Source organism: Schistocerca piceifrons, chromosome 2 (assembly GCF_021461385.2).
Source record: "Schistocerca piceifrons isolate TAMUIC-IGC-003096 chromosome 2, iqSchPice1.1, whole genome shotgun sequence".
In the NCBI taxonomy this organism is placed as follows: Eukaryota; Metazoa; Arthropoda; class Insecta; order Orthoptera; family Acrididae; genus Schistocerca; species Schistocerca piceifrons.
This window is the reverse complement of record NC_060139.1, coordinates 509824343-509847827: the sequence shown is the minus strand read 5'-3', so window position 1 is coordinate 509847827 and position 23485 is coordinate 509824343. Positions and strand designations below refer to the sequence as shown.

General features: G+C 41.4%; 1 protein-coding gene across 1 annotated transcript in view; it reads right to left on the bottom strand.

Moving 5' to 3' along the window:
- Positions 1-23485, bottom strand: part of LOC124776323 (esterase E4-like) — an 80663-nt gene that overhangs the window by 22499 nt on the left and 34679 nt on the right. The window contains exons 5-6 of the mRNA XM_047251261.1: positions 22433-22632; positions 11895-12063 (exon numbers count right to left, since the gene is read on the bottom strand). Coding sequence (XP_047107217.1) covers positions 11895-12063; positions 22433-22632 — 369 coding nt within the window. The remainder of the gene's footprint in view (positions 1-11894; positions 12064-22432; positions 22633-23485) is intronic.

Here is a 23485-nt window from a genome sequence, read left to right as displayed (position 1 = left end):
ACATTTGCTATACATGGATGATCTAAAACTACTGGCAGCAACAAATCAACAACTCAACCAATTACTAAAGATAACAGAAGTATTCAGCAATGATATAAACATGGCTTTAGAACAGACAAATGTAAGAAAAATAGCATAGTGAAGGGAAAACACACTGAACAAGAAGATTACATATTGGATAACCACAGCGACTGCATAGAAGCGATGGAAAAAACAGATGCCTATAAATATCCAGGATACAGACAAAAAATCGGAAGAGATAATACAAATATTAAAGAAGAACTAAAAGAAAAATATAGACAAAGACTAACGAAAATACTGAAAACAGAATTGACAGCAAGAAACAAGACAAAAGCTATAAATACTTATGCTATACCAATATTGACCTACTCATTTGAAGTAGTGAAATGGAGTAATACAGACCTAGAAGCACTCAATACACTTACACGATCACAATGCCACAAATATAGAATACATCACACACATTCAGCAACTGAAAGATTCACATTAAGCAGAAAGGAAGGAGGAAGGGGATTTATTGACATAAAAAACCTACATTATGGACAGGTAGACAATTTAAGAAAATTCTTTACAGAACGAGCAGAAACTAGCAAAATACACAAAGCAATCACTCATATAAATACATCGACTACACCACTGCAATTTCATAACCACTTCTACAACCCTTTAGATCACATAACATCAACAGAAACGAAGAAAGTAAGTTGGAAAAAGAAAACACTACATGCCAAGCACCCGTATCATCTAACACAGCCACGCATCGAGCAAGACACATCCAACACATGGCTAAGAAAAGGCAATATATACAGTGAGACGGAAGGATTCATGATTGCCATACAGGATCAAACAATAAACACCAGATATTACAGTAACCATATAATTGAAGATCGCAATGCAACAACAGATAAATGCAGACTTTGCAAACAACAAATAGAAACAGTAGATCACATCACAAGTGGGTGTACAATACTAGCAAATACAGAATACCCCAGAAGACATAACAATGTAGCAATAATAATACATCAACAGCTTGCCTTACAACATAAACTTATAAAACTACATGTTCCCACTTACAAGTATGCACCACAAAATGTACTGGAGAATGATGAATACAAATTATACTGGAACACAACCATTATAACAGATAAAACAACACCACATAACAAACCTGACATCATACTCAGCAATAAAAAGAAGAAATTAACACAAATAATCGAAATATCCATACCCAATACAACAAATATACAAAAGAAAAGAGGAGAAAAAATTGAAAAATACATCCAACTGTTTGAGGAACTCAAGGACATGTGGCATCAGGATAAAGTTGACATTATATCAATTATACTATCAACTACGGGAGTCATACCACACAATATCCACCAGTGCATCAATGCAATACAGCTACATCCAAACTTATATATACAACTACAGAAATCCGTAATTAATGATACATGTTCAATTACCCAAAAGTTCCTAAATGCAATATAACATATACCGTACAGTTAAAAGGAAGTCGCGCTTCATCAAGGTCCACGTCACTTTCCATTTTCGAGCAGACATAACGTCTGAGAAAAGAAAGAATAATAATAATGACATAGGTAACAATAATGGCTGAGTGCCAGATTAACATTATTTGAATTTCAACGTTACGTTAACATAAAATAACCGCAGTATATTTGTTAATTAGACACGGAAAATAATTTGTATTATTTGGAGGCTAAGGTGGCTGCCTTATCTGACAAGAAAAACATCGGATTATTATATACCCGGACTAACAATCATGAGCGTAACCCTGAAATTGCTCTTTACGATATGCTTCAAAATTTAACTTGGATTCCATCGTCAAGTGTATCTAAGCCATCTAAATCACTCTTTGTCTATATAAATGTAATCAGGCCTTGAGTGTGATAACATCTGCCATCACCGACGTGAGGGCAACGTGACATTTTCTGTCTCCGATCCCTCGACCGACGCTACTACTTCCACTATCGCAGGCATCTCGTCTCACAACAATGCTTAGAACAGCGCTCCCTTGTTTCACCCTCAGACGGTTACTATCGATATCCGAGTGCTTACACAACGCAAAGAGTAGCGTTAAGTTGACTGCATTGTTTTCAGTGTAATAGAGACACACTCTTTACACAGGCCGGCCGGTGTGGCCGAGCGGTTCCAGGCGCTTCATTCTGGAACCGCGCGACCGCTACGGTTAGAGGTTCGAGTCCTTCCTTGGGCATGGATGTGTGTGATGTCCTTAGGTTGGTTAGGTTTCAGTAGGTCTAAGTTCTAGGGGACTGATGACCTCAGATGTTGAGTCCCATAGTGCTCAGAGCCATTTGAACCAATCGTTACAGAGGTTGGTGCATACGGTTACTATGCGAGTTTACGTATCATTTTGTCATTTGGAAATCGAGTGTGCAACTGACGACTCTAGAAAATGAAGTGCCAAGTGGAGAAATCGGAAAATTTCCGACATATTCTTGTGTGTGTTCAACAGAGGGGTGACAACAGCGGTGGCAGCCAGAAACATTTGCGCCCTGAATGAGTATAATGCCACTGGACAGAGCACGGCATGAAGATGGTTTCTTCGTTTTAAGAAAGATCGTTTTCACTATAGCGACTCTCCACGTTCAAGAATATCTGCGGGATTTGATGAATATTGATAAAAACCAATAACTCACAATGATCCTTGTCAGTGTACTCGAGAACTAGCAAATGTGGTGAAATGTTATCATTCTACCATCGTGCCACATTTGCACGCAGTGGGGATGGCTCAAAAATCGGGAGTATGGATTCGGCTTGTTCTAGGCCAAATTCACAAAAATCAGCGGGTGGCCACATCTCTGCTTGCTCCTCACCACTTGGCTCGAATGACATGGACCATTCCTATCCTGCATTGTTACTGGTGACGAGAAATGATGCCTTTATGCTGACATAAGGAAGAGATGTCTTGCAGACGCGGTCCACGACCAACGACCAGGAATACTGTATATAGTGATACTACTCCATGATAACGCTTAGCTGCTAGACTGACAAAAAATCTGTATAAAAGTGTTGGGAAGTCATTCCACACCCGCCTTATTCACCTGACACTGTGCCCTCAAAATTTTCACCTTTTCCGCTCTTCTGGCGAATAACGTTCAAGGAACTTCTTTCCGGACGAAAAAACCACTCCGAACGCGGTTCGATGAGTGCTTCACTTCTAAACCACGTGATTTCTAAAGTCGTGGAATGGAAAAGTTACCCCAGCGTTGACAGACTGTTGTAAATAGTCAAGGAGAATATATTGTTGATGACTAAATTCTCTGTAACGTGTATCTGTTGTGCTCATTAAAGTTACGGGAAAACGCTACGAAATTGTGCGCCAACCTTAAGTTCTCGCATTACCCATATAACATACGTTTTGATAAAAACGTAGGTAGTGAACTCTTGTGCGTGGTTGAATAATCCTGAAAGGACATTATACTGAAAAGTCAAATGATATTCCTGCTTCTGGACAGCCATGTAACAGCTACTAGTATTATTTCAGCTACAATGTTTGCGAGTTTATGTCAACTCTCATGAATGAAAAGAAAAAAAAACTTTCTTTTGGTTGTACCGATGTCAGAGCAAAGTCTTGTAAAAAATGAACATCTTTGACACATTGTTATATCTGAGCAATATGCAACACCGTATTTTCTTCTACTTTTTCTGACAATGAGGTTGGTTGGTTGGTTTGGGGAAGGAGAACAGACAGCGTGGTCATCGGTCTCATCGGATTAGGGAAGGATGGGGAAGGAAGTCGGCCGTGCCCTTCTAGAGGAACCATCCCGGCATTTGCCTGGAGTGATTTAGGGAAATCACGGAAAACCTAAATCAGGATGGCCGGACTCGGGATTGAACCGTCGTCCTCCCGAATGCGAGTCCAGTGTCTAACCACTGCGCCACCTCGCTCGGTTGACAATGAGGCCATAGATAAATTTTACTAGATATATATTATTGCCAATAAAAATTAGAATGTTCCAATGTAAGCTCGTTTTATTGTAAAATTTGAAACCTGTCAGCTCTTCTGTTAAATTAAATGAGGAAATTAATTTCTGGGCGTTTAACTTGGAAACGGCTGGTTTGTTGACGCAAAGAACGAGCGCCACCAATGTTCTATCATTATTTATGTTAATAATAACATCTTACTTTGAAATCGGACTAACATTTTACAAAATAACTTCTTTTATACGAAAATTATCTACTTGTCAGGCCCTTCGTCCCCAAGTTCAAAAATGGCTCTGAGCACTATGGGGCTCAACTGCTGTGGTCATAAGTCCCCTAGAACTTAGAACTGCTTAAACCTAACTAACCTAAGGACAGCACACAACACCCAGCCATCACGAGGCAGAGAAAATCCCTGACCCCGCCGGGAATCGAACCCGGGAACCCGGGCGTGGGAAGCGAGAACGCTACCGCACGACCACGAGATGCGGGCGTCCCGAAGTGCACCATCAATCAACAACGGCGTTTACTCCTCATACTAATTTACGTTTAGTCCAATAAAGCCAATCAATATGATTTCGTTTGAGGTAAAAATAAACAGCACTTACAATAATTTCAATTCCAAATGAGAGTAGTTGCACTTCCGCTCTTTTATTGCCTGTGGGGCATATCCTTTTGTTTGCGTCTTTATAATACCTTCTAATCTGAAAAATTAATGATTTATACAGAAGGAACCACTTCGCCTAGTAGAGAACAGTGTTACCCTAAAGTCAGTCCATTTTCCTGAAGCTTTAACATTTTAATGTCAATTTGTTGCTCTCGGTTGTTCGTAAATGTCTCTAATAGTGACACTCTTCCTATACTTACATGATATAGTTTCACTTCCCATTGTCTTCAACAAGCACAATATACAGACCATGCGACATTATTTTAATTCCAATTTCTTTTATCCTATAAATTTTTTTCTAACGTTATGTCAAATTTTACTGTGTTTTAAATTTTTTAAATCGTTTGGCAGAATATTGGTGAACCGTAACCGCTGACAACCCGCTTCCCTCCCATATGGGACGAGGGTGATGAAGCAACAATAAATAAAAAAAGGAATCATGTAAGTCTTTGACGTATTTTATACCACTTATTTTCAGAATGTATTTAACTCGAGGGTTTTTGTATTACGACGAATCTGTTTGTGAATTAATTACCACATCTGATGATGGCAGTAAATTTCCAGAACCGGTAATGTGAATACTGTAGTACTCAGGTAATCTTGTCGTTATTAATAGTTATGTAAGCATCAGTGGCTGCCCTTGTTCTGTATTGTCGAGATAATGTGTTTGTTCGATGCAGAGTTGTTATAAATGATATGCTTCGGCGACCTATAGGCAGCAGGTTTTGATAAAGTGCAGCAGTGGGCGCAAATCTGGTCAGACATGGTTTATACTGTATGAGCTGTGAGCTATTCTTTTGTTCTACGCCTGGTTGCTATCACGCACAGTCTTGGACTGCGTTTTCTCGTTCTCCTTGGACCGTAATGACATGACAACTTCCGCAATTTGAAGGTTATTTCACAATGGTGCCATTAGTCAGCTCACAATACACGCACACAACATTAGCATGTGAACAGGTAACAAGTACACTGTTCCAGTTATTGTGCTAATCTAATCATTTCATAGTGACGCTCTCAACGTCCTAAATTATTAATATTATTGTTATTGTTGTTGTTGTTGTTGGTGGTGGTGGTCTTCAGCTAAAAGGCTGGTTCGATGCAGTTCTCCACAGTAGCTTTTCTTGTGGAAGCCTCTTCATCTCTGTGTCATTACAACAACGTACACCATTTGAATTTGGTTACTGTATTCGAGTCTTGGTGTCTCTCTAGAATTTTTATCCCTGTAGCCCTCCGTTAGCAAACTCACGAAGCTTTGATGTTTCAGGACGCGTCCTATCAGTCGATCCCTTCTTTTAGTTATGTAGTACTTTAAGTTTTTATCTTCTTCAATGCAATTCAGTATTTCATCTTCTAGTTATTCGATCTACCCAACTACCCTTCAGAATTATTCTGTGACAGCATATTTTAAAAACTTCTGTTCTTTTCTCGTCTGAAGTGTTTATCGACTAAGTTCCAGGCATAAATCTTCAGAAATGAATTCCTAACAAATTATATTCGATGTTAACAGATTTCTCTTTTATAGAAACGCTTTTTACTAGCTGCTCGCGTTCGGTGGCTAATTTGAACACCTGTCAATTTACCGCCCAATTAGCAAAACTCATCTCTAGTTGTAGTGAGTCATTTCCTGATCTCATTCCCTCAGCATCATCTGTTTTAATTCAACTACATTCCGTTACCTTTCTTATATTAATTTTGTTGACGTTCATCTTACAGTATCTTTTCGAGGCATTAGTCGTTCCGATGAACTGCTTTTCAAGCCCCTTGCCGTCTCTGATGCAATTACGTTGTCGTCAGCCAAACTCTAGGTCTTTATTTCTTATTCCTGAACTTTAATTCCCTTTCAGAATTCTCCTTGGTTTCCCTTAGAGCTTGCTCAATGTATAGATTAAATAGCATTGGAATAGGCTAAAATCCTGTACTACTACCTTCTCAAATACAAATTCCTTTCCATGGTCTTCGACTCTTAACTACAGCCCAGTTTCTGTTCAAATTGTAAATAAAGTTTAAACACTGCACAATTATTGTCCTCTATTGCTCCACTGCACAATGAAAGTTATTCTTCGTACATGCCTTATCTCTTTGTTCCTTAAACAAATTGGTTTCCATTTATATCTCGCCTCGCCAGTCCTACAGATACGCTGCTCTTTCCTTATCTTTTCGCTTAACTTTGGTGTATTTGTCGACCTTTACATGTCAAATCTTTCCATTCTCCTCTTACTCGCTTTTCACATTTCTTGATTCACTTCCATACAATTTCTTTCTCAAACCAGGTGAAGTGGGACAGTAGTCAGCATACAACACACTCATTTCGGAAGAAGGCGGTTCATATCCCAGTCTATCAAAATGAACACTGTCGTCATTGTCCCAAATGGTTTATGGCGAATACAGGAATAGTTACGTCGGGTAGGATACAATCGACTGCCTGCTCTCACATTCTTGCAATTTAAGTTTGTGCTCTGTCTACAATGACATATTCGTCGAGAGCACGGTAAACAATAACCTTTCATTTCTTCCTCCAATTGAAGCCTATGCTTCATACATACTAACTTCTTTTGGGGAAGAATGGTCTATGCCTTGGTTAATCTGCTTCTTACGTCCTGCGTATTTCACCTGAAATACATTAGTTTGGTTCGAGGGCGGCAAAAACGACTTCGTCTACTGTACCTAAATTTTGACTTTTGGTTTGTCACCTTTCTCATTTCTGATGCTCAAGAGACCGTTCATTTCCTTTAAGAGAATTTTTAATTCTCCCTGACTTTCACCCGGGACGGCAATAGCATCAGTGAACCTTGTCATTTCTACCCTTTCACCTGGATTTTTCTTCGACTTTTGGTGTTTTACTTATTGTTTCTAGTCGACAGACAGTAAAAATTTACACCCTGTTACGCCCTTTTTAATCCGTGGTCTTCCCTTTTTGTCTTCTATTCGTATAATTTTCTCTTGATTTCTGTAAGTACTGCATATTACCCGTCTCGGGCTATCAGTTGTGTAACTTTTACCGAGCAGGTTTCGGACAGCCCACGTTCATACTTCAAAGTGGACAACAAAAGATATATAACTTACGTATAAACACTCCTGAGCAAAAACATTGTGATCACCTCCTTAATAAGTTGTTTATCCGTCTTTGGAACGAAATACATCACTGATTCTGCATATCACGTATCCGATAGTTTCTTCGTAGTTTTGTGGCGGTATGTGGCATTAGATGTCTACGCAAAGGTAATGTAATTCGCGTAAATAACGGGCTGCTTATTTGCGAACGCGGTGACAGCCCTCGATAACGAAACAGATGGGTTCCGCAGGATTTACATCACGCGAATTTGAGCGCCGAGACATCAACGTGAGCTTACTATAATGCTCTGCATCACATTTGTGGCTCCGAGACACGGACATTTACACTGCTGAAAGATGACATCACCGTCGGGGAAAACATGAAGCATAAAATGATCCATGTGGTGGTTCGACGACTACCACAGGCACCATGCAAGCGCAAGAGCATTCCTCCCACAGCATAATACTGTTCACATCAGCCTCCATCTACGGCGCGCTACATGTTTCGAGTCGCCGTTCACATCGATGACGACGTTTATGGCGACGACCACCGGCTGTTTTTTTTTGGGGGGGGGGGGGTCATATCAGTCTACTGACTGGTCTGATGCGGCCCGCCACGAATTCCTCTCCTGTGCTAACCTCTTCATCTCAGAGCAGCACTTGCAACTTACGTCCTCAATTATTTGCTGGATGTATTCCAATCTCAATCTTCGCCCTCTACAGCTCCCTCTAGTACCATGGAAGTCATTCCCTCATGTCTTAACGTATGTCCTATCATCCTATCCCTTCTCCTTATCAGTGTTTTCCTCATGTTCCTTTCCTCTCAAATTCCCCGTAGAATCTCCTCATTCCTTATATTGTGAGTCCACCTAATTTTCAACATTCGTCTGTAACACCACATCTCAAATGCTTCGATTCTCGTCTGTTCCTATTTTCCCACGGTTCATGTTTCACTACCATAACTATGCTGTACTCCAGATGTACAATCTCAGAAATTTCTTCCTCAAATTAAGGCAGATATTTGATATTAGTAGAATTCTTATGGCTAGGAATGTCCTTTTTGGCATTGCTAATCTGCTTTTGATGTCCTCCTTGCTCCTTCCGTCACTGGGTACTTTACTGCCTAGGTAGATGAATTCCCTAACTTCATCTACTTCGTGACCATCAATCCTGACATTAAGTTTCTCGCTGAACTCATTTCTACTAGTTCTCATTACTTCTTTGATTTACTCTCAATTCAATCTTCTACACTCATTAGACTGTTCAGTCCATTCAGCAGATCATGTAGTTCTTCACTTTCACTGAGGGTAGCAATGTCAACAGCGAATCGTATCATTGATATCCTTTCACCTTTAATTTTAATTCAACTCCTGAACGTTTCTTTTGTTTCCATCATAGCTTCCTCGATGAACAGATTGAACCATAGGGGCGAAAGACTACATCCTTCTCTTAAACCCTCTTTAATACGAGCACTTCATTCTTGGTCGTCTACTCTTATTAGTCCCTCTAGGCTGTTGTACATATTTATGTGACCCGTCTGTTCATATAGTTTATCCCTATTTTTCCCACAATTACGAACGTCTTGCACCATTTTACATGGTCGAACAGTTTTTTCAGGTCGACAAATCCTATGGACATGTCTTTATGTTCCTTTAGTCTTGCTTCCATTATTAACCGCAATGTCAGAATTACTTCTCTCGTGCCTTTACTTTTCCTAAAGCCAAACTGATCGTCATCAAGCGCGTCCTCAATTTTCTTCTCTACATTGTTCCTGTCAGCAACTTGGATGCGTGAGCTGTAAAGCTGATTATGAGATAATTCTCGTACTTGTTATCTCTTACCGTCTTCAGAATTGTGCGGATAATGTTTTTTCCGAAAGCCAGGTGGTATGTTGCCAGACTCATACATACTACACACCAACGTGAATAGTCGTTTAGTTGCCACTTCCCCCAGTGATTTTAGAAATTCTGATGGAATGTTGTCTATCCCTTCTCCCTTATTTGATCTGAAGTCCTCGAAATCTCTTTTAAATTGCTCTGAGCACTATGGGACATAACTTCTGAGGTCATCAGTCGCCTAGAACTTAGAACTAATTAAACCTAACTAACCTAAGGACACCACACACATCCATGCCCGAGGCAGGATCCGAGCCTGCTACCGTAGCTGTCGCTCGGTTCCAGACTGTAGCGCCCAGAACCGCACGGCCACTCCGGCCAGCAAAGCTCTTTTAAATTCTGATTCTAAAACTGCATCTCCTATCTCTTCCTGTTTCTTCTTCTGTCACATCAGACGAATCTTCTCCCTCATAGAGGCTTTCAATGTATTCTTTCCACCTATCCGCTTTCTCTTCTGCGTTTAACGGTGGAATTCCCGTTGCACTCCTAATGTTATCACCCTAGTTTTTAATATCACCGAAGATTGTTTTGACTTTCCTGTATGTTGAGTCTGTCCAGCCGACAATTATTTCTTTTTCGATGTCTTCACATTTTTCCTGCAGCCATTTCGTCTTAGCTTTCTTGCACTTCCTATTTATTTCATTCGTCAGCGACTTATTTCTGCATTCCTGAGTTTCCCGGAACATTTTTGTACTTCCTCTTTTTTATTGAGCCGGCCGAAGTGGCCATGCGGTTAAAGGCGCTGCAGTCTGGAACCGCAAGACCGCTACGGTCGCAGGTTCGAATCCTGCCTCGGGCATGGATGTTTGTGATGTCCTTAGGTTAGTTAGGTTTAACTAGTTCTAAGTTCTAGGGGACTGATGACCACAGCAGTTAAGTCCCATAGTGCTCAGAGCCATTTGAACCATTTTTTTTATTGATCAATTGAAGTATTTCTTCTGTTACCCATGATTTCTTCGCAGTTACCTTCTTGTACTTACGTTTTCCTTCCCTAGTTCTGGTGATGGCCCTTTTCAGGGATGTCCATTCCTCTTCATCTGTACTGTCCTGCTGAACTATTCCTTATTGCTGTATCTATAACCTTAGAGAACTTCAACGGTATTTCGTCATTCCTTAGTACTTCAGTATCCCTATTGTTTGCGTATTGATTCTCGCTGGTTAATCTCTTAAACTTCAGCCTACTCTTCATCGACACTATATTGTGACCTGAGTCTATATCCTCTCTTGGGTACGCCTTAAAATCCAGTATCTGATTTCGGAATCTCTGTCTGACCATGATGCAATCTAACTGAAATCATTCCGTATCAGCTAGTGTTTTCCAAGTGTACCTCCTCCTCTTGTGATTCTTGAACAGAATATTCGCTATTAGTAGCTGAAACTTGTTACAGATCTCAATTAGTCTTTCTCCTCGCTCATTCCTTGTCCCAAGCCCATATTCTCCTGTAACCATTTCTTCTGCTCCTTCCCTTCTACAACCATGGACCTAGTGTACCAAAAACATAATTAACCCGAAGAGCCGACCTGTTTCCATTGATAAACGGTCGAATCACCATGGTGCAATGCCCACTGCAATGGTAACTGACTATGTCGTTGGGTCAGTCAACCTTTGAGCACGTAAGGATGGTCTGCTGCGCAGTTCCACGTTCAATAATTCACGATGAACGGTGTGCCCCGAAACTCTTGTGCGTGTACCAGCATTATGCTCCTTCGGCAGATTGAGACAACCATCTACCGTACTCTACAGAGCAGACAAGCCTGCGAACCACATGTTCTGTGACGGACTGTGAACGTCCATCCATTTAGCGTCTAGTATTACTTTCACTGTCCTACCTCTTTCCGCAGATGTTCACGGCAGTAGAACGTGAACACTCGACCATATTCGCCGCCTTCGAGATACTCGTTCACAGGCATTGCGTAATAATAATCTGCCTTTTGTCTCAATGGATTTCCCCTTTACAGTCCGTATCTTCTCTAGGGTGAACCCCATTTGTGTCTGCTTTGCTAACACACTTTTCTTATCGCGTCACGTGCCCCCCCCCCCACCCCCCACCCGAAACACCACCACACGGCATCCAACATCGCAGTGGTCGTAATGTTTTGGTTTATCAGTTTATGCATGTATGTAATAAGTGACAATGCTAATGTAACTCTACAGTGTTAATATAGTTCGTGCATTAATGACATGGACAGACGTATGAATATGGTGAAGTTAATTTCAGACTGCGACTTTACGCCCTTTGTCCCAATTGCGTGAAGTATGCGCACTGTACTATTAATATCTTAAAAGCGTTACTTACCGCCGGCGTAGATTAAGCCTTCCTGCGACGTGACACCGAATATGATGGGCACGGGGGTGAACTGGCCGCTGCTTATGATGTCTGCCGGGTCTTCGGTCATCAGTGCGCCTTCAGCGCCCGCCGGCTCCAGCGTCGGCCGGAAAGGGAACATTTCTTGCAACGTCTTGTCCTGCGAACCCAAGTTGTTTTTAGTTCGGCACCGTGGTTCTTATAATGCTCTCAGAATAAGTATTTTTCGATTTGACTTAACGGACACTTTCCGCTACAAGATAAAATTACTTTAGACTAGTCGTCCCCTTTCAGTACAAGCAATTTTATAATAGTAACTTGTTGGTTAGAGATATATTTTGTAAATAATTTTGACCGTCAGTCACAATATTTTTTATTTTCTAATTACTGTTCAAAGCATTTCAGAACGACAGCTACATTTTCAAGGACTGTATGTATAGACGTAATGGGCGCTGCAACAGCTTTCTTTGTTATTCAGACCAGAATGTCACGTGACAAATCCCATGAAGCCGTGCACCTGTATGTCTAACACATCAATGTCAGCAACAGTAATTATATTCTCTGGAACTATGAATTTGGGTTTGTAGTAATATGAATTCTGGGTGATTCGACTGCTTTCCGAAAATAAAAGTAGGTAGAACTCTTAGTTCGCAGATGCGTGCGGGTGAAATGGTTATCTTATTTTCTGTGGATGGAAAATCTCACACTGAAGGCATGACTCATTTTGTTTACCGCATTAAATCTATTCTGATATCGCTATCGGCATGTCGTAAGCCTGCCATTCACACTGGAGCCATGTTCTTTAACAGAAACACATTAGTTGAGCGTTGGAGAGCAGAAATGAATAGTTTTGGATTTGAGCGCTCGAGTTTAGTTGAGGCAATCAGGATTTCTAGGAACATTAAATGTGAAACTAATCTAGATGACAGGGGAGCGCGGGAAAAAGAAAGGAAGAACATTAATTTGTAATACAGAGGGAAAAAATGGTAATAAGAAGCTATTAAGGAGGTAGTGAACAGGCCGAAAGTGGCTGAAGTGGTTAATAAATCGTATGTGAATGTCAGGAAATAGTAATTGTTCTACACGAAATTTCGTTTAATTAGTCTGGATTTTCGTAGGTTATAAGCTCAACGGACAAAAAGTTAGTTACCCGTAGAAGAATCTTTACAAGCAGCCGTTAGTACTGCGTAATTCGGCTCCTGGACTTTTTATCTTCCAGGATCGACTGCAAGCACACTATCTACGTGTAATAGAATACTTCACACTGGTTTTTCTTTGCTTATTATAATGTAAAAGCAGTTGGGAAGTGATTCCACAAGGCTGTGCAGTTACGTCGCATCTCGGTTAAGCTCGCTGAGGATTCCTTCAACATGGTTCCACCAAATTGTAGGGCTGCTTATGTCGGCATTTTACTCACTGTTCCAAGAGATTCCAAAGATTTCCTTTTTAGGTGCAAGTCACGTGATTTTGCGTACCAATAGAGACATAATAGCACGAGGCCGTGTTCAGGAAACCAGTCATATACTCTTCCAGCCCGATGAACTTTTCTGTTGTCTTCATGCGTCTGTGTGAGCAATGGCCTCTTGCGAGGTGACCGACTCCAGATGTTCAGCATGTCGTTCCTGTCGCGATGTTTTAACAGGTTGGAATGGACCTTCAATCACAGCCTGCAGCCATTCGTGTCGGGTGTTGAAGCGATTTTGATTTACAGTGCCGTGGTACGCACCTTCGGTCCCTCTCAGTGAGGACTTACGTCTACATCTACACGTAGACGGATATTCTGAAAATCATACGGATGTGCCTGACAAAGGGTTCATCAGACCACCTTCACAATAATTCTTTATTATTCCACTCTCTAGCGCGAGCGGAAAAAACAATCCCCTATGTCTTTCCATGCGAGCTCTGATTTCCCTAATTTTATTACAACGATCGTTTCTTCCTACGGAGGTTGGAATCAACAGAATAGTTTCACATTTGGAGGAAAAAGTCTGGTGATTGAAATTTCGTGAGAACATCCCGCGAAAACGAGAAACACCTTTCTTCTGGTGTTGTCCACCCCAAATCCTGTCTCATGTCCGTGACACTCTCTCCCCTATTTCCTGTTAATACAAAATGTGCAGCCCTTCTTTGTACTTTATCGATGTTTTCCGTTAATTCTATCTGATAAGAATCCCACATCCTGCAGCAGTACTCCAAAAGAAGACGAACAAACGTAGTGTAGGCAGTCTCTTTACTACATCTGTTGCCTCTTCTTAGTGCTCTGCCAATAAAACGCAGACTTTGGTTCGCCCTCCCCACAACATTTTCTATGTGCTTTTTCTATTGAAGTTGTTCGTAACTGTAATTCCTAGGTATTCTGACGTGTTTCGCAACCGATGTGTTACACCACTGCTTGTAGTCACATTCAACAATCCGCCACGAAACACCAACGAACGCAGCAACTTCACGGAACGCTCGGCCGTTGGCATGGCCAAACACGATTGCAGTTTTACATGCTTTGTTAAGTCGGTATAAATACCCATGTTTATGTAGCATGTCCGCTTGAAATACAAATTTCTCTCATTGCTACTCCCTTTAAAACGTCCCCTTAGAAAAATTTATGCGTGACTGTGCTTAAACTGACACACAATATTTTGTTAGCGCAACGCAATCTGACTTTCAAAATTCCCTACAAAAGAATGGCCCTGACTAACATTAAACTATACCTTTCACAAATCACTTACCTCACAAAAATCTTCGCTGCTCAAGCTACTGCAATACAGCGAGCGCCACTACTGCCAGCTAAATAAAAGATTCAAACTATGGAAGGCACTAACTACTGATAGGGATAGTCGGCAAATGAAAGATATTAATAGAGAACGAACAATGTATTTACCTTGATATCATCATATATAAATATAGCAGTTCATGACAAATTTCAAAACTCCGCCATCTCTCTCCCCACATCCACCACTGCTGGCGGCTCACCTCCAACTGCGCAACGCTACGCGCTGTTGACATCCAGCTGCCGCTGCCCAACACTACAATGGCAGACAACAATGCAAACTAGCGACAGACTGCACACAGCACAGCCAGTGATTTTCATATTGAGCGCTACGTAACGTTGCCAATAAGAAAACAAACAGCCTACTTACATAGCCCCCATGCTCCCCACAAAATTTTTTTACAAATGATGTTGGGCACTGGCCAATACAGATTTGACAAAAATTTTTCACAATTACAGTAACAAAGATATAAAATGCACACACTTATTGATACAATGTTGGTCAAAAGCTAAAATTTTCTCACAGTCCATAATGACAGTCCACATTGTTCATCACAGTAAAAATACAGAGTTTTTCTCAAAGTCCAAGCAGTAAAAGAAAATGCACATAGAAGTAGTGGATTTCCATGCAGTCTTGAAGAAGTAGTGTTGACCTTCCAACGGAAAGACAGTGCTGACTCTCGACATGCAGACAGGTAATGGGCCACAACAGAGCAAACCCACAGCAGAGTCATTCGAAGTTTGGAAGAATATTGGTAGGCAGGTCATCACAGAGCAGACCCACTGTAGTCCTGGTAGAGATTACGGTATTGGTGGGCCACCAGAGGCGCAGACCCACTGCAGTCCTTGTAGAAATAATGATATTGATGGATCATCAAAGATGTAGACCCACTGTAGTCCTTGTAGAGATAGCCAGCAGCCATCTGTTGTGACTGTGCAGGTGCACAATCACCATTGAAGAGTCTGGCGGATAATATAGCAAGTCCATAAACCACCACTTATGCACTCACAAAGTTTTTGAAATTGTCCTTAGAACCAGCAATGCTGTTATCCAGTCCCTTGCTGAATTATTAACACACGTGCAAACACTAACAGTCCCTACTTCTCACATATTGTCCATATACTATGACCAACTGAAACGTGTGCAGTGAAATGTAACTTACAAGTTACTTAATTTGATGAACTGGTGTCAATTACAATTTTATAACATAAGAATACAATTACAAAGGTACAAAATACGTCATTAAAGAACATAACAATACAGATAACATTCGTGGTACAGGCTTTACAAAAGAATCAAAATAGACATATACATCAGTGTTACAAAAATAGTGACATAAGTACATACATAAAATAATGAGAATAGTTTTCGAAACATTAATTTCACACATGAACATTGAAACAGAACAGAATTGTAAACAACTTTACAAAGAAAATAACATATTCTTAATGCAACTTATATTTGAGGATAACAGTATTCCTCCTCATAGTGAATATAGCTTAGTATTAGAAGAGAAAAAAAATTCTATGAAACAGTACACAGAGACAGGAAGAAAACAAATACACAAGGGTACACAAACACGTACTGGGATAACACAAAAGGAAAGGACAGGGTTCGTTTTCAGTGTAACATTTGGTACTGTAGTCCAACCCAAAACTTCATTCTATAGATCTTTCGTCTTATTTCAACCTTTGCTTCCACCAAAAAAATCTTATCCAAGCATGCTTTCTGTATTCTGTTCATATTTCTTTCAAAATAATTATTTCTGATTGTACAATACTCATTTGAGCCCAAATCCTTTTTATATAACTTCGCAATGCATTCTTTACCTATTCTCCATAGTCAGTTTCTCATATAGTCTACCCCCTCTTAAGCTAACTTAAATCTACTGAGCTCAGATGCTAAACTAAGGGACGAGGCAATGCAGCAGCACGTAAAACAATTATTATAAACAGCAATGAAAAAAATGGAAAATTGCAAAGCAAGCTAGAGTATAAATTAGCAAAAGTCAAATTCAATAACACTATGCCTGGCAAACAGCAGCAACTTATACCTAAACATGACATAGCGCAAGCAGAAAAAATGTTACACTAAAATGGCCATGTCTAATACCTATGTCACATCTTAACATTAGAGTGATGCATCACAATTTATTCTACAAAAGAAATTACCAAGTACTTGAAAAGAAAATTATGTGTTACTGTTATTAGTTCCTTCTTATTGTTCTTTCCTTTCCAAGTGCTCCTTTTTTTAAAGAATGTGGATCATAAAATAATTATTTAATAGATCTGTTGACAGAAAGTGTTCACATTAGCAAAGGCATTTAATTTTATTTTATGAAACCAATGCTGCAACACAGCTGGAAAACAGATGTCAAATGAAATAAGCAATTACGCAAACCAAAGCATAAAAACATCATTCAATAGCCATGTGGCATTTCGTAAGTCAGTAGCTCTCAACTCTCATAGAAAGACACTTGTCAAAATCAGGTGTGCAGATGTACGAATATTTCCCTTCAATTCATAAGCATTGCAGTAATTAGCACAAAGTACGAGTAATCATATGTTTTCAGGTAATGAGCGTGTAATATTTGCGATGCTTTCTACAAAGGAATGTCAATAGCAAGGTTAATAGAAGTAATGAGGGTGTCGCATTTGCAATATTTTCTCTAAAGGAATGTCAATGGCGAGGATAAAGGTCTGCCTTTTTCCCTCTTTTTTTTTTTCTACCTGTGCTTCCGGAAAGGCACACCCTAATGGCTTGTTCTCCAGGTGTTTGACACAGCTGCGTGCCCACAACGCATTACGTACAGGTGGTCACTTAACTTTCTTACGGAAATATTTACGACACCAGTTTCCGCTACAGTGACAGTCTCACATAAAAATATTTCACAGGTCAAGAATTAGCGTTGCAAATCTGTAGAAAGAAAATCCTATGAATATAACGTTGTCCAAAAAATTTTCGCCGGCATTGTGATACATTCACGCATTTACACACATTTCATAACTCTTAAAGTACTATGTAAGTAGGCTGTTTATGTTTTCTTATTGGCAACGTTACGTAGCGCTCAATATGAAAATCACTGGCTGTGCTGTGTGCAGTCTGTCGCTAGTTTGCATTGTTGTCTGCCATTGTAGTGTTGGGCAGCGGCAGCTGGATGTGAACAGCGCGTAGCGTTGCGCAGTTGGAGGTGAGCCGCCAGCAGTGGTGGATGTGGGGAGAGAGATGGCGGAGTTTTGAAATTTGTCATGAACTGCTATATTTATATATGATGATATCAAGGTAAATACATTGTTTGTTCTCTATTAATATCTTTCATTTGCCAACTATCCCTATCAGTAGTTAGTGCCTTCCATAGTTTGAATCTTTTATTTAGCTGGCAGTAGTGGCGCTCGCTGTATTGCAGTAGCTTGAGCAGCGAAGATTTTTGTGAGGTAAGTGATTTGTGAAAGGTATAGTTTAATGTTTGTCAGGGCCATTCTTTAGTAGGAAATTTTGAAAGTCAGATTGCGTTGCGCTAAAAATATTGTGTGTCAGGTTAAGCACAGTCTCGTGTATAATTGTTGAAAGGGGACGTTTCACCTTATGCTCAAAGAGAGACAGTGCGCGCGTGGTTGACCACATGACTCGACCATTGCGCCATCTGTAAAGGCTTAAAGATTCAGCTGCGACTGTGCACTAGGGTGACCAGTTTTTGTTCGCTGAGGTTATATCAGAACCACACCAGTCGGAATCAAAATAGTATCGTCACAACAGCCTGCGAAAGCGTTAGCAAATTGAATTTATAAGGGGTTCCAATGCTCGTGTAATAAATAATGTTTACATTCACATATTTTGATTGTCTGTGTTACTGAATATGAGCAATTGACATCATATTGGCGGTCTGCACTGAAAGTAGTAATAATAAATTGTATTAGGTACTTGTCCCAACGTGAGAGTTCTTAAACCTCACCCTTACGTATTTCTTCAGTCTTCATCGACCTTACTACATTACACTACTGGCCATTAAAATTGCTACACCACGAAGATGACGAAATTTAACCGACAGGAAGAAGATGCTGTGATATGCAAATGATTACCTTTTCAGAGCATTCACACAAGGTTGGCGCCGGTGGAGACACCTGCAACGTGCTGACACGAGGAAAGTTTCCAACCGATTTCTCATACACAAACAGCGGTTGACCGCCGTTGCCTGGTGAAACGTCGTTGTGATGCCTCGCGTAAGGAGGAGAAATGCGTACCATCACGTTTCCGACTTTGATAAAGGTCGGATTGTAGCCTATCGCGATTGCGGTTTATCGTATCGTGACATTGCTGCTCGCGTTGGTCGAGATCTAATGACCGTTAGCAGAATATGGAATCGGTGGGTTCAGGAGGGTGCTAAAGAACGCCAGCTGGATCCCAACGGCCTCATATCACTAGCAGTCGAGTTGACAGGCATCTTATCCGCATCTACATCTACATCTACATCTATACTCCGCGAGCCACCTTACGGTGTGTGGCGGAGGGTACTTATTGTACCACTATCTGATCCCCCCTTCCCTGTTCCATTCACGAATTGTGCGTGGGAAGAACGACTGCTTGTAAGTCTCCGTATTTGCTCTAATTTCTCGGATCTTTTCGTTGTGATCATTACGCGAGATATATGTGGGCGGTAGTAATATGTTGCCCATCTCTTCCCGGAATGTGCTCTCTCGTAATTTCGATAATAAACCTCTCCGTATTGCGTAACGCCTTTCTTGAAGTGTCCGCCACTGGAGCTTGTTCAGCATCTCCGTAACGCTCTCGCGCTGACTAAATGTCCCCATGACGAATCGCGCTGCTTTTCGCTGGATCATGTCTATCTCTTCTATTAATCCAACCTGGTAAGGGTCCCATACTGATGAGCAATACTCAAGAATCGGACGAACAAGCGTTTTGTAAGCTACTTCTTTCGTCGATGAGTCACATTTTCTGCAACGGATCGTGCAGCCACGTCTCGATTCCTGAGTCAACAGATGGGGACGTTTGCAAGACAACAACCATCTGCACTAACAGTTCAACGACGTTTCCAGCAACATGGACTATCAGCTCGGAGAGCATGGCTGCGGTTACCCTTGACGCTGCATCACAGACAGGAGCTCCTGCGACGGTGTACTCAACGACGAACCTGGGTGCACGAACGGCAAAACGTCATTTTTTCGGATGAATCCAGGTTCTGTTTACAGCATCATGATGGTCGCATCCGTGTTTGGCGACATCGTGGTGAACTCACATTGGAAGCGTGTATTCGTCATCGCCACACTGGCGTATCACTCGGCGTGATGGTATGGGGGCCATTGGTTACACTCTAACATTCAGCATGGTGTCTGTTCTGTATCGTGTCTCCTTACCACTTTCGCGCAACGACGCTCTGAGCGTGTTTTTTAGGGAATTTTCTAGTTTGAACCTGGGACCTGTTGCTGGTAAGGAGACGCCAGACCACACATGACATTTAGAATTCAGAAGAGTTCAGTGATACTAGCGATGATGTAACCAAATAATTATTTCAGTGTCAGCTCCACTGCACTCTCTGTAAAAGAATCTTAATACTAACTAAATTTAGTGGAAGGGGTGCAAGGCTTTCCTGTTTTTAGTTAGATGGTAAAATAACGTCGAAAAATCAGTTCAGTTTACCAATGGAAATTTATTCTACTCACAAAACATCGTTTGTAAATTGCGCTATTGATAAAAGGAAATGTTTTAATACAGGATAATAAAAAACTGCGTTCAACAAAAATGTGAACGAATATTCCCTGAATGGGTTTCCAAGTTCTACAATGGACTGAAGGATGACCTATGCCATATCACATCTATAATCTAGGTTTAAATTAAGTTTCACAAAAGAGAAAACTATCAAAATGGTCTACAGTGACCCTCAATTATCTTTAATTACTTACGTAATTTGCTATGAATTACAGTGGCTGATGTGGCTTCTCAATAACTATATAACAGAAACATCATCGTGTTTCAGATTTTTACTTCAAGTGGCAAATGTGAACACTATGAGCTTTAATTGACGATCGACACTAGTATTACGCAAAAAGGGGGTGTAACAGATGAGACTTCTGCAGTTCTGAGTGAAGCTTTATGTGCTGTTATGCGGCATCGCGTGTGTTCATTACCTTGTCGGTGTTCGTCAGGGGGTGGCGAGCAGCACAGCTCCGCTCACCTCGCCGTCTCGGAAGCAACTCCCTTCTAACTTCTCCTTACTACAATTTACCGAAGTTGGTTTAAAAACTATCTGGCTGTTTTTTCATCCGACCAATCAGGGTCTCAATGTTAACCTTAAGCTCCGCCTACAAAAATTCTGTCTATCCAATAACAATCATACTTTTCGTGGTGGGGCAATGTTTTTGAAGTTTTCAATGTAACAGAGACGCGAAAAAGTCTCACACTAAAAGTTGCAGCTGGTTTGGTCCTTTTAGCGTTATCGTAAGATCTATAATGTTCTTCTGGAGGGCTCTAGCTTTTAACATGGGCTGGGGGTGGTCCTAACGGTTAACTGGCTACGTGGTTGTCCGTCCCTTATCGTAGGGCCTTCTAAGTTAACACGGTTCTGCTCTCGGCTTCTGTTCTCGTTTCTCCCCTCGGAACCGCGTCTGTCTCACGGTGGGAAGGTATGACATGCATTTAGGCATTCTTGTGTTAGTCTGTGGTATTCCATTAGCTCACTCGTTACTCGTATTACTTTGGTTAATTTAATGTCACGATTTATTCGGAGCTATGTGACATACTACTGGATTTTCTTATCATGTCAGGGTTTTCATGGAAGGTGTTGGATTTGCCTGACACCTTACAACGCGTCTCGGTCACCTCTTGTTCGCATTGACGGCACTTTGAACAGTGAACGTTACATTTCAGATTATTACGATCCGTGGCTGTACCCTTCATTCGATCCCTGCGAAACCCTACATTTCAGCAGGATAATGCACGACCGGATGTTGCTGGTCCTGTACGGGCCTATCTGGATACGGAAAATGTTCGACTGCTGCCCTGGCCAGCACATTCTCCAGATCTCTCACCAACTGAAAAGGTCTGGTCAATGGTGGCCGAGCAACTGGCTCGTCACAATAATCCAGTCACTACTCTTGATAAACTGTGTAATCGTGTTGAAGCTACATGGGCATCTGTACCTGTACCCGCCATCCAAGCTCTATTTGAAAAAATGGTTCAAATGGCTCTGAGCACTATGGGACATCTCAGGTCATCAGTCCCCTAGAACTTAGAACTAGTTAAACCTAACTAACCTAAGGACATCACACTCATCCATGCCCGAGGCGGGATTCGAACCCACGACCGTAGCGGTCGCGCGGTTCCAGACTGAAGCGCCTAGAACCGCTCGGCCACCGGAGGCCGGCGCTCTGTTTGACTCAATGCCCAGGCGTATCAAGGCCGTCATTAAGGCCAGAGATGGTTGTTCTGGGTACTGATTTCTCAGGATCTAAGCACCCAAATTGTGCGAAAATGTAATCACATGTCAGTTCTAATATAATATATTCGTCCAATGAATACCCGTTTATCATCTGCATTTCTTCTTGGTGAAGCAATTTTAATGGCCAGTAGTGTACATTGGATTGCCTTAATCTGCGACCAATAATCTTCACTGAAAAATGGTGGAAGCTAACCACCGGACTAATTCAGGGAATTTAATACATTGTTCGAACAGCCTCTACAGGCTTTGTGGGCAGTCCGCCTGCGTAGAGATATCGGGATTTTGTCGCTGTTACTAGCAGCCGCACTCACCTTCTGGGAGCGACAGTGCATCATCTCCTCGACCAGCTTCCTGGCGGGGACCTCCCTCATGAAGGCCAGCAGCTCCTCTGAAGAGGCGCCCTGCTTCAGCCCCAGGTGGTGCGCCAGCCGGAACGTACGCTCCGCCACCGGCGCGTCTAGGCTGCCGCGTGACGCCACCGAGCTCTGGCAGATGGCGCGGTGGAACAGGCCTGCAAAGTGTTCCGTGTAGCGTCCATCACAAGTTCCTCACTCTCCGGTCTGAGCCACATTACTCATCAGTGCCAACAGGTATCTACAATAATCCAGAACTAATCCAAGTTTGCATACACTAAGAGCCTAATGAAAGGGTTGGAACCAGCCCAGATTAAGAAAATATCGTTCCTTATTTTATCATTCATAGGACAGGTGATCTCCGGTTGATTCCATATTTCTGTATTCCCAGAATGCTTTTCAAACCGAACCTCACAAGTGGTTTCTAACCAGATTAGCTGTCTGTGGAGTATCCTCTCAGTTATGAGACTGGATCCGTAATTTCCTTTCGGAAAAGTCACAGTTCTTACTAACTGACAGATATGGTGACACGATAGTCTTGCCTGGCATTCCCCCAAGGAAGTATTATACGACCTGTGCTGCTGCTAATTTATATAAAAGATGAGCAGACCTCATATATTCTTTTGCAAATCATGCTGTCGTTTACCGTCTAGTGAAGTCACAAGAAGATCATCAAGTACACAATGATTTAGACATCGACATGGTGGAGTAAGAGGCAACGGACTCTTGGCATTGAGATCCGCCATACGAGTACTAAGAATTTACCTTGGCAACATAGAAATCTAGAGGCTGTAGATTCGACTGAAAGCAAGAGATAAGCACTTAAATCGGGACCATCACATAAAATATTGTGATAAAGGCAAACAACGATTGTGTTTTATTGGAACACTTAGAAGATACAACAAACCAACAGAACACACTATCTACACTACCCTCGTCTGTCCTCTGCTAAACCGTTTCTACGCAGTATGGGATCCTTACCAGATGAGACTGATGGAGGACATCGAAGTA